The 17,071-nt window shown below is 45.5% G+C and overlaps 1 protein-coding gene across 1 annotated transcript; it reads left to right on the top strand.

The window, feature by feature from the left end:
- The first annotated feature begins 517 nt into the window (after positions 1–517).
- Positions 518–16,263, top strand: LOC127668119 (ski oncogene-like). The gene is made up of 2 exons (XM_052161550.1): positions 518–648; positions 15,561–16,263. The coding sequence occupies exons 1-2, from the start codon at positions 518–520 to the stop codon at positions 16,072–16,074; spliced, it is 645 nt and encodes a 214-aa protein (XP_052017510.1). The 3' UTR covers positions 16,075–16,263.
- The last annotated feature ends 808 nt before the right edge of the window (positions 16,264–17,071 follow it).

The raw sequence follows: 17,071 nt of genomic DNA, 5'->3' as shown, positions 1-17,071 counted from the left end.
GCCCTGCCCTCAAAGCCTGTGACGACAGGTTCTCACCGTCCCCTCTGTGGGTTCCAGGAACTGAACTCAGTCAGGCTTGGCACCAATTGCCCTCACCCACTAAGCCATCCCATCAGCCAAGTTATTTTTGTAAATTCTTGGTCAGATGTGTGCCATTTCTGAGTTGGAACGTAGTTTCGAATGTTCTCTTCTCCACAAGCGAAAGTTTAAGTTCCAGGAACCAAGAAATCTGGTTGCAAAAGAGAGCGCTGGAGAAGCAATAAATAAAAGCTCCTCTCCATCCTTCAGCTCTCCGTGAGCCAGCTTGCTCCTCTGCCATGGAATGACTCCGCCCCTCCGCCCCCACGTGACAAAGGCACCTGCAAGAGGCAGGCTCATTCTAAGTCCAGGCGGCAAGCCAAGAAAAATGGAAGATCCTTGCCAAAAAGGAGTTTGATACTAAATTCTTTCAGAATTTCATCATTTTCCATTTCACAGTGACCAGATAACATGCCTTTTCTTCTTCTCAAGAGTCTTCATGATACTGCCTGTCAGCCGGTGTCGAGGGCGGGACCGTATGGAAAGAAATGGCATCTTCGACACCAGAAATGTGTCCGGCTCCAGGTCAGACGTTGTGTCTGTTCTCTCTGCTGCTCTCCCATTTCCCAGGTATGGAGAGACGATAAAGGTTCCGTGGCATGAAAGCTGTCAGCAGAGTGCATTCTACTGTGGGTGAGAGCAGGTTTAGAGCAGCCCAGATGTGTGCCGGCAACATCTGTCAGCTGTAGGAGATACAGGCTTTCCCCCAACAGAAAGCAGGAATGTACCCAGCTCTTCCTTCCCATAGAGAGCAGCAGGTGAACAAGCCAGAGCACCCTGAACTCTGCAAACAATCATGGTTTGGCAAGTAACTGAGCTGTCTCAGTCTGCAAAAATATGTTTTCCTTTGCTTATGTTTAAAAAATGTGGTATTGTTGCCAATTATAGCAGTGCTTTTACCACTTTTGTAAAACACACACACACGGATACACACAGGCACACACACACACATACACAGAGATACACACAGGCACACACACACACACATAGGTATACACAGACACAGAGACACAGACACATACACAGAGACACATACACAGAGATACACACAGGCACACACACACACACACACAGAGACACACAGGCACACACACACAGACACTGACACTGACACAGACACACACACAGAGGCACAGACACACACAGAGGCACAGACACAGAGAGAGAGAGACAGAGAGAGACAGAGAGACAGAGAGACACACACACAGAGACACACAGGCACACACACACACACACACAGAAACACACACCCATAGAGGCATACACAGGCACAAACACTCACAGAGAGAGACACACGGGCACACACAGGCACAGACACTCACAGAGAGAGACACACAGGCACACACAGGCACAGACACTCACAGAGAGAGACACACAGGCACACACATACACACAGAGGCACACACAGACACACAGACACACACAGAGGCATACACAGGCGTGCACACACACACAGGCACACACACACATCCCCAGCAGTATGTCATTACTTCATCTATTCTCACATAAGCTCTAAAACACACCTAAGAAACCCTCCTTGAGACAAAACCCACTTTTCCTCTGCAGCAGTTTGGATGAGCATAGACCCCAGGGCTCACGTGTCTGGAAACTTGGTCCTTGGTTATTGGAACAGTTTGGGAAGGATTAGGAGTGTCACTGGGCATAGGATGGAGGTTTCAAAGTCTCATGCCATTCCTAGTGTGTGCTGTACCTCCTGGTGGGTCGAGATGTGAACTGTCAGCCTTTGTGCCAGCCGCCTACCACTCTGCCTTAGCTCTGCCGCTTTATATGCAAACCCTCCAGAAGGCCAAGCCAAATTAAACTCCTTATTGTATAAACTGCCTCGCCTATGGTGTTTTATCACAGCAACACAAACCCTAAGACATCCTCTGTGCACACAGATGTTGGCTAGTTTAGCCTCTGTTTGCTTTTGATGATACTGTGTTGCCCCCCACCCCTCCAACCCCCCACCCCGTCTTTTCACAACCCAGTAACTAACAGGAAAACCTGCCATTGTTTACATACATTGCTTCAGGATTTTTCGCCCCGAAATTAACTTCGAATTTTTCATGAGTGTATCATCTGCAGGTTTTTGGTTTGGTTGGTTTGGGGTTTTTGCTGGGTTTTTTTTTTAAAGATATTTTTAATTTATTTTATATGTATGTCTTCAGACACTAGTCAGATCTCGTTACGGATGGTTGTGAGCCACCATGTGGTTGCTAGGATTTGAACTCAGAACCTTCGGAAGAGCAGCCGGTGCTCTTAACCACTGAACCATCTCTCCAGCCCATTGACTAATCTTTTCAACAGTAACCTTATTATAGAGAAAAGGCCAGGGGACTTGTTCTTTATTTATGAGAAATATAAATAAGAGCTTTCTTCAAACAAAACCTCGGGGGGGGGGGGGAAGAGAGCCATCCAGAATCAAAATATATGAAAAAATCTATTTTCAATAAAAGAAAAATAGAAACGCGTCCTAAATATAGGACTGTGAAAACAATGTACAAAGACGGAATTCCACAGTCATTCACAATGGTGACACGGCGTTCCCACATCAGCTACCTCTCTCATTTCTGTTATGTTGCTATTCTCCGTGTTTGTGGGGACACAGAGCTACTGTACACAGATAATGTAAAATACGCCACCCTTAGTCAACTGACACTTCGCTGCCTGCCTGCCTTAGACACATTATTTACCTCCCTGGATTGTTCATTTCCAAGCAGACATTGAAGTATTTTGCTAGGCAGAGTGGGAGTGCTGAGGGCTATGGCCTCTATAAAGCGCCTGGCACACAGTGAAAGTGTGTCTTTGACACTCACCGTCCTGTTGTCTTGTTCACACCCATATTGCTCTTTTCAGAACAATGGTTCAGACATCCAATGTGAGCCCGTCTTTGTGGGCACAGCGGTTTAGAGCCCTGCATGTTTTTCCAGAGGACCTGAGTTCAGTTGCCAGCATCCGCGTGGCTGTTCCCTACTGTCTTTGACTTTAGCTTTAGGACAGCCAATGCCCTCTTCTGACCTCTGATGACACCAGGTACAGAAATGGTAAACAGCCAAATATACATACAGCCAAACCACCCATGAGCATAAGATAAAATAAAAATATTTTTAAAGTCTTTGTCATTATAAAGGAAATTATTGAATTTTCTCCAAGTGATGTTATTTTTTTTTTTTAAGATTTATTTATTTGGGGGCTCGAGGGGTGGCTCAGAGGTTAAGAGCGCTGACCGCTCTTCTGAAGATCCTGAGTTCAAATCCCAGCCACCACATGGTGGCTCACATCCATAATAAGATCTGACACCCTCTTCTGGCTGAAGACAGATACAGCATACTTATTTATAATAATAAATAAATCTTTGGGCCCCCAAGCAAGCAGGGACTGAGCGGATGAGATTAACCGGAGCAGAGCGAGCGAGGCTGACCGGAGTGAGTGGGGTTTACTGGAGCGAGCAGAGGTCCTAAGTCAATTCCCAGCAACCACATGAAGGCTCACAGCCATCTGTACAGCTACAGTGTACTCACATACATAAGATAAATAAATCTCTTTCCTTTAAATGTTTGTTTAAACTGAATCTTTTTTAAAAAGATGTATTTATTTATTTTATGTATATGAGTACACTGCCACTGTCTTCAGACACACTAGAAGAGGGCATTGGATCCTTTTATAGATCATTGTGTGCCACCATGTGGTTGCTGGGATTTGAACTCAGGACCTCTGGAAGAGCAGCCAGTGCTCTTAACCGCTGAGTCATCTCTCCAGCTGGTGATTTTTTTTTTAAAGCTTTCAGAGTCATTTTTTAGCAGTAGCTGTGGTTATTAATACTCACTTTAACTATAGAGAAGATAGACAAGACATTTTAAAAAGTTATTGAAACTTAGTTTTAGCCCATCAGGGCTGCATCATCACAGCACTCCGGGAGGTGCCGGCAGCAATATTTAGTAGTTCAAGTTCATCCAGTGCATCTGGTGTTTCAACACGAGCCTGAGCTGCAGAAGACCCTGCCTGAAAACAAACAAACAAACAAACAAACAAAGGGAAAACAAAATGGAGTTGGTCATGGTGGCTCATGCATTTAATGCTAGCGCTCTGGAGGTATGGGCCTGAAGATCTGTTAGTCAAACTGAATTGTAAACGTTTTAGCTGCCAATTCTTTTTAAAGTAAAAACCAATGGGACCCTGGAAAGCCACCAGGGGGCAGCATTTCACAAGGTTACAGAGGAAGGATGGCAGGATAGCCAGTTTTCCTTCACCAACGTGAGTCTATTGGGAATGGGTTTTTTAAGAGACTATTTCGTCTAATAAAGACACTAACATCTGAGAGGTTAGCCTCTGTGAATGAGTCATTCTAAGTAAATCTTACATCCTAGGACTCAAGAACAGCCAAGCAAGGGGTGTGGCTAGTGCTCCCTAGCTATTGAGCTAGTGCTCCCCAGCTATTGATTATCTTTCAACTCTATATCTTCTCAGGAAGTCTTCCTGGGTCACATGCCACGCAGACAAAATAATTGTCTTCTCACCAAAAGCTCCACGGTAAGGGCTCCACTTTCTATAGTCACAGATTGCGGGCTGCAAGCACCTGACATCTTTTTCCTAAAGACTAATTGTTCAGTTAGAATAAGACAGGAATCGGCTTCCAGAGCAAAACCGTGCACCCGGTGTAGTTATTTATGTATCAGTACCCCACAGAACAGAAGGGAATAGGCAGGCTACAACAGTGCTAACCATACTAGGCAAAAGTTGAGATTGTGTGTTTTAATTTCTCCTCTGGATCATATTTTATTATAATTTTTTTTGAGCGTCTCTGTGAAGGAGAACCGTTCTGAAGACTAAGTGTGGTAGACACCGGGTGCTCACTTCCTCTAGAAAGAGAGTAGGATTGGGCCCTCTGGGATACAAAAGAGGAATTTGTTATAGCTTTTTATTTCCTGAGTTTGATTATCAAAGGCCTGATGCACTGACTGGTAAAGTTCCTTGTGGAAACTTCTCTTTCAATAAGGCTTGCTGCTCTGCACTTAAAAACAGTATTAAAGTCAAAAGAGTAGACAAAATTCTAAGTGGGGACCAGGAAAATCGTTCAACAGGTAATAGTATTTGCTATGTAAGCTTGAAGACCTGAGGTAGAGCTTCCTAACTCTTAGGCCCTACATAAAAAGCTGGCGAGGGAGCTTGTATCTGTAGTTCCTGCATTCCTAGGAGGAGATGGGAAGTAAAGACAAGGAAATTGGCCAGAATGACTGCTAACCAGAAGTGTACGGCACAGCAGGACAGAGTGAGACGGACCCTCCACAACACATAGCAATAAGTTAATAGATAAATAAACAATATTAAAAGAATAAAGTCTTTTTTTTTAATTGCAAGGGGATACAATGAGTTCATGCCTTAGTGCGTTAAAAAAAAGCATGCATAATAAATGAGTGAAGGAAGATATGTCACCTGCAGTTGGTAAATAGCACATAGGTTTTACTTCTACAGAAAGTTTTTTGTTTTGAACTTTCTTTTTAAAAAAAAAAAAAAGATTCATTTATTTATTATATGTACTGTAGCTGTCTTCAGACACTCCAGAAGAGGGCGTCAGATCTCATTACAGATGGTTGTGAGCCACCATGTGGTTGCTGGGAATTAAATTCAGGACTTCAGAAGAGCAGTCGGGGCTCTTAACCATTGAACCATCTCACCAGTCCCCTGTTTTGAACTTTCTAAAACAGGATTTTACTGTGTAGCACTGATTGTCCTAGAACTCTGTAGACCAGGCTGGCCCAAATACACAGAGAGTTCACCTGCCTCCTGCCTCTACCTCCTGAGTCCTGGGATTAAAGGTAGGAGCCAGCCTTGCCAGCACAAAGCAATACTCTTGGACAAAGAGAGCATGGAGTCTGCCTCATTGGGAAAAAGCACATGCCTAGTGGCACAAGGCTAATTCCTGAAACTCGCGTCAAAATGGAAGAAAAGAACAGGCTTCGTAAAGTTGTTCTTAAACATTAGCCATGGCACACCCAACACACGCGCACGTACATCCTGAGATGCCCCAACAATCTTAGAGAATTGGAAAACTCTGTCCCCAATGGTGGCCCTGTTTGGGAAGTCTTCGGAGATCTGGCCTTGCTGAAGGATGTATGTCATTGGAGGTGGGCTTTGAGAATTTTTTGTTTGTTTGTTTGTTTGTTTGTTGTTTTCGAGACAGGGTTTCTCTGTGTATCCCCGGCTGTCCTGGAACTCACTTTGTAGACCAGGCTGGCCTCGAACTCAGAAATCTGCCTGCCTCAGCCTCCCAAGTGCTGGGATGAAAGTCATGAGCCACCACCACCCAGTGGGCTTTGAGAATTCAAAGAGTTGTGCCATTTCTAGCTCAGTCTTTCTACCTCATGTTGTTGTTCAACTTTCAAGTCCTCAGCTTCCTGTTGGGGCTCCTCACCATGCTTCCATTTGAACATCATGGACTCTAATCCTCTGTCACAGTAAGCCCAAATAAGTGTTTCCTTCTGCATGATGCTTTTGACATTATCAAGCGCATGCGCGCATACACACACACACACACACACAAACAACAATAATGTTAATAATAACTAGTAATTAATAATAATAAGTAAAGAGAGGGAATAATTTAAAGCATTAATAAGAGGGCTTTCTTTCTTTCTTTCTTTCTTTCTTTCTTTCTTTCTTCCTTTCTTTCTTTCTTTTTAATTTTTCGAAACAGTGTTTCTCTGTGTAGCCCTAGCTGTCCTGGAACTCACTCTGTAGACCAGGCTGGCCTCGAACTCAGAAATCCAACTGCCTGTGCCTCCCAAGTGCTGTGATCAAAGGCGTGTGCCACCACCTCCTGGCTGAGGGCTTTCTTTCTTAAAGGGTTCTGCCTAACAACTTTTGGCCAAATAGATTATAGGGAAAAGGTGGATATAAAGAAAGAAAAAGAATAAAATGGTCGGAGATTTCTTTTTCTCCTTGGCACAAGTCCAGAGGAGAGACTGCCTGGTCCAGCGTGGCCTTGTGGAGACAGAGTGACACGGTCCCCGCCCTGGTACAGGGCCAGCAGAGATGGGCCTCCACTCTCCATGAGTGTCAGTGGCTGCCATGGACATAAGACTTGTTTATATAATAACGTATACATTTTATATCCTTCCTTCAAGGAATGCTCACCCTGTTAACGTTAATGACCCCATGATAATCAGAAATAGCACAAATCCAGGAGATGAAGGTATGGCTAATGTCTCAGCAAAATGGAAAACTCTGGCTAGGGTCCTTCAGGACAGTCCAAGGGGCTGGAGAGATGGCTCAGCACGTAAGAGCACTCACTGACTGTTCTTCCAAAGGTCCTGAGTTCAAATGCCAGCAACCACATAGTGCCTCACAACCATTCGTAATGAGATCTGACGCACTCTTCTGCTGCATCTGAAGAGAGCTACAGTGTACTTACATATAACAGTAAGTAAATCTTTGGGCCAGAGTGAGAAGAGATCCTAAGTTCAATTCCCAGCAACCACATGATGGTTCACAACCATCTGTACAGCACAGTGTACTGGTATTGTAAGACCCCCAAAAACTGAGGGCGCCCCAGCACCCCACACCTCAGAAGGCGACACCCAAATCACTCTTGAGAAACGGTCTCGATGCAATAACATGAGGATTTCTTTATTCCAGAATTCTGGGTTCCACAGCCGTACACTGCATAGGGTTAGAGGACTGTGGACCCGGAGTGCCAAATTGCGACAGCTTTTATAAGTTTACAACAAAGCCCAAGAATCAGAAACCAATCATTTCTTAGCATGGAGAGCCTGCGAAGTGCGAGCTAATCGATTTGTACCACTCCATAGTTTTTAGGCCAATCAGTTTAAATTATTGGAGCCCAAGCTCAGTGGACCAATTAGTTTCCTATTTTCTTGGCTGTCTGTTAGCTACATGAACTCCTGCATAGGGGTAATGGCGTAAGCAGTTTATAGAAGCAAGATAAGCTTAGCTCATTTCCAGTTACCTTATGGGGCCAGGATCACCTATTCAAGGCCTTTCTGCCTAGCTCTTAAAGTGCAGGCTCTGGACTGTGACCTTTTACCTAGTTTCTAACAAACAGCACAAAGAGCAGGCTCTGGAATGTGAAGAGTTTGGGGCTCCTTAGAAGGCTGGAGTTAGGCTGTATTTTCTATTCTTTCAGTATACATAAAATAAATAAATAAATCTTTAAACTCTGAAAAAAAAACATGAGTTCGAAATATATAATTTCTCAATAATATGCAAAAACTAAGGATGCAAAATGGATTTTATGAGAGGCCTCATGATTCTAAAGAAACAAAGGCAGCTAACTAAGAGACAACTTGTTGGAAAGATACTAAGGAAGGAGATAAAGATATCTAGAGACTGATAATTACCAGAGATCTTCTTGTTTGTACTTTCAAGGGCAGACAGGTTCCTGAGTTCAAGGTCAGCCTGGGACAGAACTAATTTAGGTCCAGTTGAGGTAGAAATGGTAATTTCAGCTAGCTTTCTGTCTGTGTTTAACAGAGGCAGGTAGATCTCTGAATTCTTTTGCAATGTTGAAAGAAAACGTGTGTTTGCTGTCTTATAAGAATTAAGGGGCTTGGGTGGCGGGATGCTGATACTCAAAAGGGAATCTGGAGTAAATGACTGGATTGATATGTAAAATAAAAGACTGGGCTTATGATCTGCAAGAGATGTGCTATCCAGAGAATTTTTTAGAATAGCAAGAAAGAACTGCTTGGAGAACTGTCTTGAGCAGAACATAGGGAGAGAAAACCGACCAGAGAGAGAGAAAACAGATTAGAGGGGGGGAAGGGGGAGGGAGGGAGGGAGGGAGAGGGGGGAGGAGGGAGAGGGAGAGGGAGAGGGAGAGGGAGAGGGAGAGGGAGAGGGAGAGGGAGAGAGAGAGAGAGAGAGAGAGAACAGCTGGAAAGCTGCCTAGAGCAGAAAGAACATAGACTGTCAGCTTGGACCCATGATTTGACTTTGAGTGTTTTGTCACCCCTTAGACACCCCTTCCTCAGAACCCCTCTCCAAGCCGAGGCTGGTCCTTGGCACAAGACCCATGGAAGGGGAGTATTTCCCACCCAGTCACTCTCCAGAAGTAATAGTCATTCCTGAGCCTGGCCACCTTGGCAATGGACAGAGTAAAGGAAGCCTAATAGACGTTTATTACAGTGAACAGAGATAGTGACTGATAAGGACCTCACACAAGTTTCTGTTGGGACCCAGACAATCCTGAGGCTCCTGGAAATGGCGGGGCAGTGGTCAGCAAAGTGGACACACCAAGGCAGCAAAACAAGGGGTTGCTCCAGGCTGGACCCTGTGCCTAAGAGACAGAGACAGAGGGTGAGGCGGAGAATGGAGGGGAAGTCAGATGACCCATGTGGCTAGAAATAGCCAGCGTGACAATGAGAAGCCGAGAAGGTGCCCAGGCCCTGGCCAGGCAAAGAAAATGCAGATTGCACATGATAATCACCACAGCCTATTTAAAGGCTGAAGATAAGGAACCGTCCTCCCACTTAGACCAAACTCTTTTATTAAGTCGCAAGCTGGACAGCATTGCTACCTCCCCTTCCCAAGGGTGCCTATTAGTCTAGCTCTCTCTCCCACTGAATTCACTGATACTCTTTCTATCTGTGTCCTTAGAGACTTGATAGTGTGTCCCTTTAGCAAAAGAAAAATCGTTTGAACAGCCTCAAACTAAAAATCTTTTCTTTGTTAATTCCCAGATGGTATCCCAAATTTTTGTACCCACAAATATATTTTCCTCCTTCAATGTATATTCAATGTCTGCCATGCTGCCTGGATGGTCCAAAGGAACTCATGCATGCACTATCTGGGGACTCAGCAGTCAGAGTAGCTCACCCATGTGCCCTGCGTGCCTCAGACTTTCATAATAATAAAGACTCATGTCAGCTGGGCGTGGTGGCACACTCATGTAATCCCAGCACTTGGGAGGCAGAGGCGGACAGATTTCTGAGTTCGAGGCCACCCTGGTCTACAGAGTAAGTTCCAGGACAACCAGGACCACACAGAGAAACCCTGTCTCAAAAAACCAAAAAAACCTAAAAATTAAATAAAAAATAAAGACTCATGTCGTTCTGCCCCAAATATCACCTCAACATTCTTTCATGTGTCCAGTGAAATTAAGAGTTTGTAGCCCGCATTTCAACCTTGACTCTGGACCACTTGACATTTGTTCTGAAGAACAGGAAATATAATTATGCTCCCTAGGGAAACAGTTCAAGAAAGGCATGATGCTCGGAATCTCAATACTTAGGAGGCAGTCAGGAACACTAAGGTTGAGGTCATCCTTGGCTATCTGATGAGACCATGACTTTTTTTTTTTTTTTTTTTTTTTGAGACAGGGTTTCTCTGTGTAAACCAGGCTAGCCTCAAATTCAGAAATCCACCTGCCTCTGCCTCCCAGATGCTGGGATTAAAGGGGTGCACCACCACTGCCTGGCGACCACATCTTAACATTCACTGTCCCTTTCGCCTACCTGCTCATGGTCAAAGATGCAAAAGAAATGAAAAACAAATGAACAAACAAAAAGCAACAGAGTTCATGGGATATCAGAGAACCCCACTTCTGACCCTCTTCCTACCAGGCAGTGAGATTGGGAATACCTAACAGTCTCAGGCTCTGGGTAATTCCCTCCACTGGCCCTGGAAAGAACTCAGGAGTGCCATTTTATAAAGAAGAATAAGAAATTTGAAGTTAGTGACGGATATGTCTTGAATGCAAAACACCTCCCACAGGTTTGTGTGTTTGAACACTTGATCGTGAGCTTACTGTACCATTTGGAGAGGTTTTGGTTGTGGAGTCTAGGCAACAAAAATGTGTAGCTGCCCAGCGGTTAAGAGCACTGACTGCTCTTCTGAAGGTCCTGAGTTCAAATCCCAGCAACCACATGGTGGCTCACAACCATCAGTTCAGCAAGAGTGTATTCATAAACATTAAATATATAAATAAATAAATAAATAAATAAATAAATAAATAAATAAGAACACTGAATGCTCTTCCAGAGGTCCTGAGTTCAATTCCCAGCAACTACATGGTAGCTCACAACCATCTAAAATTGGATCTGATGCCCTCTTCTGGTGTGTCTGAAGACTGCTACAGTGTAGTCATATACATACAATGTTTTTTTTTTTTCTTTTGTAAGAACAGTGTCTAGCTGAGTATTGGAGTGGGACTTGAGGGTGACTGTCTGGCCCTGCTTGCAGCTAGAGTCCTTTACTTCTTGGTCAGCACCAGAAGCTGTCCATGTGCTCCTGCTGATGTGGACTGAGCCCTCTGCTGTCCTTTTCTGACAGGTTGTGCTTTCTTGCTACTGAGAACTATCCTGTCTTTCATCAGTTGCTTTTGCCGGAGGAGTTCATCGCAGCAATAAGAAAGGAAATAGCATTAATAGATTTACAGATGGAAACTGGCCGCCTTCCTAGGTTCATCTCTGCCGTTCACAGAGCTGCTCGGGGAGATCTGCTGAACCTTGCTATGGTCTGAGAATTCTCACCTTTCTAGTGAAGACAAGAACACTACTAACTTCCAAGGGCTGCCATAGGATGAAATGAACCAGAATGGGATATTGCAGGCATATGGTACCTGAAGAAGAATAGTAAGTGCTAACTATTATCACTGGCTTCGTGGTGTTCATTTCGTTAAAGAGGAAAACTTAAATTCTCGTTTTGTTTTTTGTTTTTTTGTTTTTGTTTGTTTTTTGTTTTTTTGAGACAGGGTTTCTCTGTGTAGCCCTGGCTGTCCTGGAACTCACTCTGTAGACCAAGCTGGCCTCGAACTCAGAAATCCACCTGCCTCTGCCTCCCAAGTGCTGGGATTACAGGCGTGCGCCACCACGCCCGGCTTAAATTCTTGTTTTTTAAGGAGAGCTGTTGGAAAACGAATCCAGGGACTTCCGTATGCTGAGCAAGTGTTCTAGCATTAAGCTGCATCCCATCCCTTAAATATCTCGAGAACTAAATGTGCTTTCGTCCCCAGATAGCATTGATCAGTACCAAGTTTTCTTGATTTGCATTTACTGGTGTAGATTCTAAACCCAACCTGAATTACTACATAGCTGAGTCTACTTGGAGTTAGCAAAATTCACTTGTTACCATCATCTCTAAGAAGACTGGGCATGGCATTCTTTGGCAAGGTACACCTGGGATAGCTTGGCAGGTCAAAGGAGATGCATGCCCTTCAGCGGTGGAAGTGTAGGTTTTGCTAGTCTGACTATTAATCAGGAATTAACATATGGACTGAGGAAAGATGGTCCTGTAGAAGTGTTTCTGTGCCACAAAGGCAGTGGGTTTGTTCCTGCCTCAGCCTCCTGAGTGTTAGTATTTTAGATAGGTGCCCAACACACAGATTATTAATACTGCTTAAAATTACTTTGCACATTTACATTGTGTGTGTGTGTGTGTATGTGTGTGTGTGTGTTGAGGAAACATACACCTGCTACAGCGCATGGGCAGGGGTACTCACAGGAGTCAGTTTTCTCCTTGCATCATGTAGATTCCTGTGGTTAGATGCAGCCAGCATGCTTGGTTGGCAATGACTCCTTTTAACCACTGAGGCATCTTGCAAGTTCTGATGCCATATTTAAGTTTCTATACTCGCCCATCATAAGTTATGTCAGACTCCCTAGACTTGACTTGCTTAAGCCAGCGAGTTTAGAAATGCCTTCTGTCTTAACACCTATGTTCAGCTGTATGTTCATAGTTTAAGAATTGCCATCACTGAGGGTTGGAGTGATGGCTCAGCAGGTAAGAGCACTGGCTGCTCTTCCAGAAATCCTGAGTTCAAATCCCAGCAGCCACATGGTACCTCACAAACATCTGTAATGGGATCCGATGCCCTCTTCTGGCATGCAGGTGTACATACAGATAGAATACATATACATTAAATAAATAAATCTTTAAAAAAGACAGAAGAATTCCAGTTATTAAAGTGATAGAAAGGTGAGCAATCAAGACATATATATCTTGCAGTTATGACATTTTGAACCAAATCATTGTTGTGGTGGGCTGTTCTATGACTTGAAGGATACATAGCAGCATCCCTGGTGATAGCTAGAAGAAAACAATTGTAATAACTAAACTTTCCTAGACATTATCAACCATACCCCATGTGTAAACTCAGTTCCTGATAGGGAGATCTTCGAACTTTTCAATGACTTCTTCCTGTAAAACAACAAAGGAAAGTACATAGAAAACCGTAAAGCTCTCTGAAGGGAAAGGGTAGCTTTCTCTAGTGCTTCACTTCGTTAAGTTACCTGCTTGGTGTTTATCTGACACACCAAAACAAAAGCTCCGTGAAGCTCTCTCATCTTTCCTTGGTGCTGTGTCTCAGGCACACATCACCAAGGCCATAGCAGATCCTCCATCAAAACAAATCACACCTCCGGGCAGTGGTGGCGCACGCCTTTAGTCCCAGCACTTGGGAGGCAGAGGCAGGCGGATTTCTGAGCTCGAGGCCAGCCTGGTCTACAGAGTTCCAGGATAACCAGAGCTACACAGAGAAATCCTGTCTCAAAAACCAACCCCCCCAAAAAATGAGGTTTGTCTCCCAGGTGAGTCTCAGTCCTGACAAGCTGACAGTGAAGATTAGACATCGCACTAAATAGTTTTCTTCCTACAGTCTCTATCAAGTAACAGGCATCTTAATAGGTTAAGTAGATAGATTAGACTGGGTTTGTGGTCTGTATCATCCTTTCCCATCTCCATCTCTAAAATTAAAAAAAAAAATCTTCTCTCCGTGCCCATTGCTACAAAGCAGAAAGGGCTTCTTCCCTGTAGAAGTCCTCAGGGGCGGCTTTTTTTGTTTGTTTGTTTGTTTGTTTGTTTGTTTGTTTGTTTTTCGAGACAGGCTTTCTCTGTGTGGCCCTGGCTGTCCTGGAACTCACTCTGTAGACCAGGCTGATCTCGAACTCAGAAATCCGCCTGCCTCTGCCTCCCAAGTGCTGGGATAACAGGCGTGCGCCACCACCACCACCGGCCTCAGTGGCGGTCTTAAAGGATAACACGCGTCCGATTTGTCAGGTCAGCCTTGGGGATCAGAGAGACACCATGAAGAACCCATTTTAGGTCGAACTGGTAGGAAAGTAGAATCTAGAGTAGCTTCAAAGTCCCCTGTGGCCACTAAGGACGGGTCTCCACGTGTGGGGAGGCTGGAGCACGGACAGACAGACAGGCAGAAACAAAGAGCAGAGCCACGGGACTCCGGGCCCCTCCTGTTGCTCAGGGTCGCGCGCAGCTCTTCAGGCACAGCTGCCTGGATAATGACGTTTTGCGGTCTAGGTCACTCTGCCCTTGTTGTTTCTCCTATGTTCAATGAGCCTGAAAAAGGTCTGTACCCCTGTGTTGTCCGCTCCCACAGCAAGCTTGCCCGCATACACACAACATCCAGCATTCAGTTTCCTTTCGTCTTTTTCTTTTCTTTTTTTTTTGGACGCTAGCCAGGAAACACAGCCTTTTGTCAGGATGCTGGCAATCAGGAAACCATCTGATGTCTGTGGAGTGTCTTTGGTTGAATAGACACCTGGGATTCTTGCTGGCGCCCACCCAAAGCCATCGCTTGACTTTTCTTGAGTGCATCAGCTGGACCCCATCTGTGTCTTTAGATTTCTTTTCCCTTCCCCCATCTTACCTTCTTTCACGTGAGTCCACGGCTTTGCTGCTGTGGACAAATCTCATTTTTACCTTCTTTTTCCAGCCAACTATGTTGCAAGTGCATCAAATCTACATAATCCCCTGTATGTTTTCTTTACCCAGAGCAAGTGCCTTTCTTTGTCCTTGAACAACAAGGTCTTCTTCCTCCTCCTAAAGAGCAATGGTCTTTGTAAGAGTTCCCCACAGCCAATGCAAGAGGCCAGGAATAGCTGTATTCCTGCACTCAGAACACTCAGAATGTAGAGGCCAGAGGACTGGTGCAGGTTTAAAGTTAGCCTGGTTTATAAGGTGAATTCCAAGATGGCACCAGAGACTCTGTGCAGAACAAAGAAGAAAATGGCAAATAAACATTAAAACGTGCTTGGTGTCTAGGGCTCCAGGAAAACGCAAATTGAAACTATGATATAGAATCGTTTCATATTTCCTAAAGGGGCTGATATTTAAAAGAGGGATAAAAACCAACCATCGGTGATGTTTTGTAAAAAGTGATGAAGTGATGTGATGCATGGGGGGGGGGGGGGTCACTCAGTGGGCCCATGAGAAGCAATGCCCCACCCACCACCACCGGAGGTATCAACCATATGACCACAGGTCTAGTATAAAATGAAGTTTATTTGAGGGCATGGCAAGGGAGGGGGTTGAGAAGGGGGTAGAGAGCCGGGCGGTGGGAGCACACGCCTGTAATCCCAGCACTTAGGAGGCAGAGGCAGGCAGATTTCTGAGTTCGAGGCCAGCCTGGTCTACAGAGTCAGTTCCAGGACAGCCAGGGCTACACAGAGAAACCCTGTCTCGGGAAAAAAAAAAAAAAAAAAAAAAAAAAAAAAAAAAAAAAAAAGTGGGCTGGAGGCAGAGCTGGAGCACCTGCGGCAAGCCCTGGAGGGCGGCCTGGACACCAAGGAAGCCAAAGAAAAGTTCCTGCATGAGGTGGTCAAAATGCGAGTCAAACAAGAGGAGAAGCTGACAGCAGCCCTGCAGGCCAAGCGCAGCCTGCACCAGGAGCTAGAATTCTTGCGTGTGGCCAAGAAGGAGAAACTGCGGGAAGCTACAGAGGCCAAGCGCAGTTTGAGGAAAGAGATTGAGCGGCTCCGAGCTGAAAATGAGAAGAAGATGAAAGAGGCCAACGAGTCCCGGGTGCGCCTGCGTGCCAAGTACTCAGCCCAGATCGAGGACCTGCAGGCAAAGCTGCAGCATGCGGAGGCTGACCGTGAGCAGCTTCGAGCCGACCTGCTGCGGGAACGTGAGGCCCGTGAGCACCTAGAGAAGGTGGTGAAGGAGCTTCAGGAGCAGCTGTGGCCTCGGCCACGGCCTGAGAATTCTGGAGGTGAGAGCAACACTGAGCTGGATCCCTAGCCTGGGCAGTGATTGCCACTGCCACGTGGACCTCTATGCGTGCGCAGGGGCGGCGCGGCGGGTACGTGGCTTTGCGGGCCCGGCCCAAGCCTCTGCAGCCACACAGCACAACGTTTCTACTGTGCCTATTACCAAGCGAGTGTTTGTAAACACATACTTTTGGAATCCACTGCAAAATTTTCTACTGGCCAAGTTCAAGTGAGCAAGCCATGTCCCCAGCTGTAACCAGAATTGAGACTGGCTCTGTGGCTTGTAGCTGGTCCTCTGCTTGCTAGAACATTCTAACATTTACACTTTTGTTATAAGCTATTTAAAACCAGTAAGGAGACTTGATATTCAGAAAATCAACATGTTTTTTAATGACTAACTGTAAAAGGCCCCTACACGTGACGCCTTCTGGACACCCACTCTGGTGGGGGTGGCACCCACCCACCGCCGTCCTGGGAAGCCATCACCGCTCATCTGTGCCCGCGGCTACAAGAGGACAGCAAGGGTTTTCTTCAGAGTCTATTTTTTCAGCAACAAGGACCCCAGTCTCCCTGCTGCTGCCAGGAAGAGCAGGGAGAGAGCAAGCCGCGTGCGAGATGAGCCCCAACACTGCCCGCCTTACCGCCGCTGCCCCGCCCATCACCACTAACCCTGCCCTGTGAGCACCAGGAGGCCTGAGCCACAGTTTGCCCAAGCCCCTGGGTGCCCCTACCCACCTACATCCTGAGGGGCTGACCTGTGTTAGGCAGTGGCCATGGTCCAGTGTCATGTTGTGTTGTTAACACACGCCACCCAGCCACCCATGTACTGCTTGACCACAGCAACCCCTTTCCATGCAGCAGACATCACTCCTCGCATCGTGGGCTGAGGCTGCAGCATCGGAACAAAACAGCATTATATCACTTTTCCTTTCTTTTGTTTTTCCTTTTGTTTTGTTGTTGTTTGTTGTTGTTCATTTAAACATGTATTTAGAACTGCACTTTGTCAGAACCTTCCCGTCCCTTCTTAC

This window comes from Apodemus sylvaticus, chromosome 17 (assembly GCF_947179515.1).
Source record: "Apodemus sylvaticus chromosome 17, mApoSyl1.1, whole genome shotgun sequence".
Lineage (NCBI taxonomy): Eukaryota > Metazoa > Chordata > Mammalia > Rodentia > Muridae > Apodemus > Apodemus sylvaticus.
The sequence above is the reverse complement of the archived record's forward strand: the minus strand, read 5'-3'. Positions and strand labels throughout refer to the sequence as shown.

Bases quoted from the DNA above. Each gene is read 5' to 3' on its own strand.
- LOC127668119 (XM_052161550.1), top strand. From the start codon at position 518: ATGATACTGCCTGTCAGCCGGTGTCGAGGGCGGGACCGTATGGAAAGA. The intron at 649-15,560 runs GTATGGAGAGAC...AAAAAAAAAAAG, and splicing joins GCTGCTCTCCCATTTCCCAG to TGGGCTGGAGGCAGAGCTGG.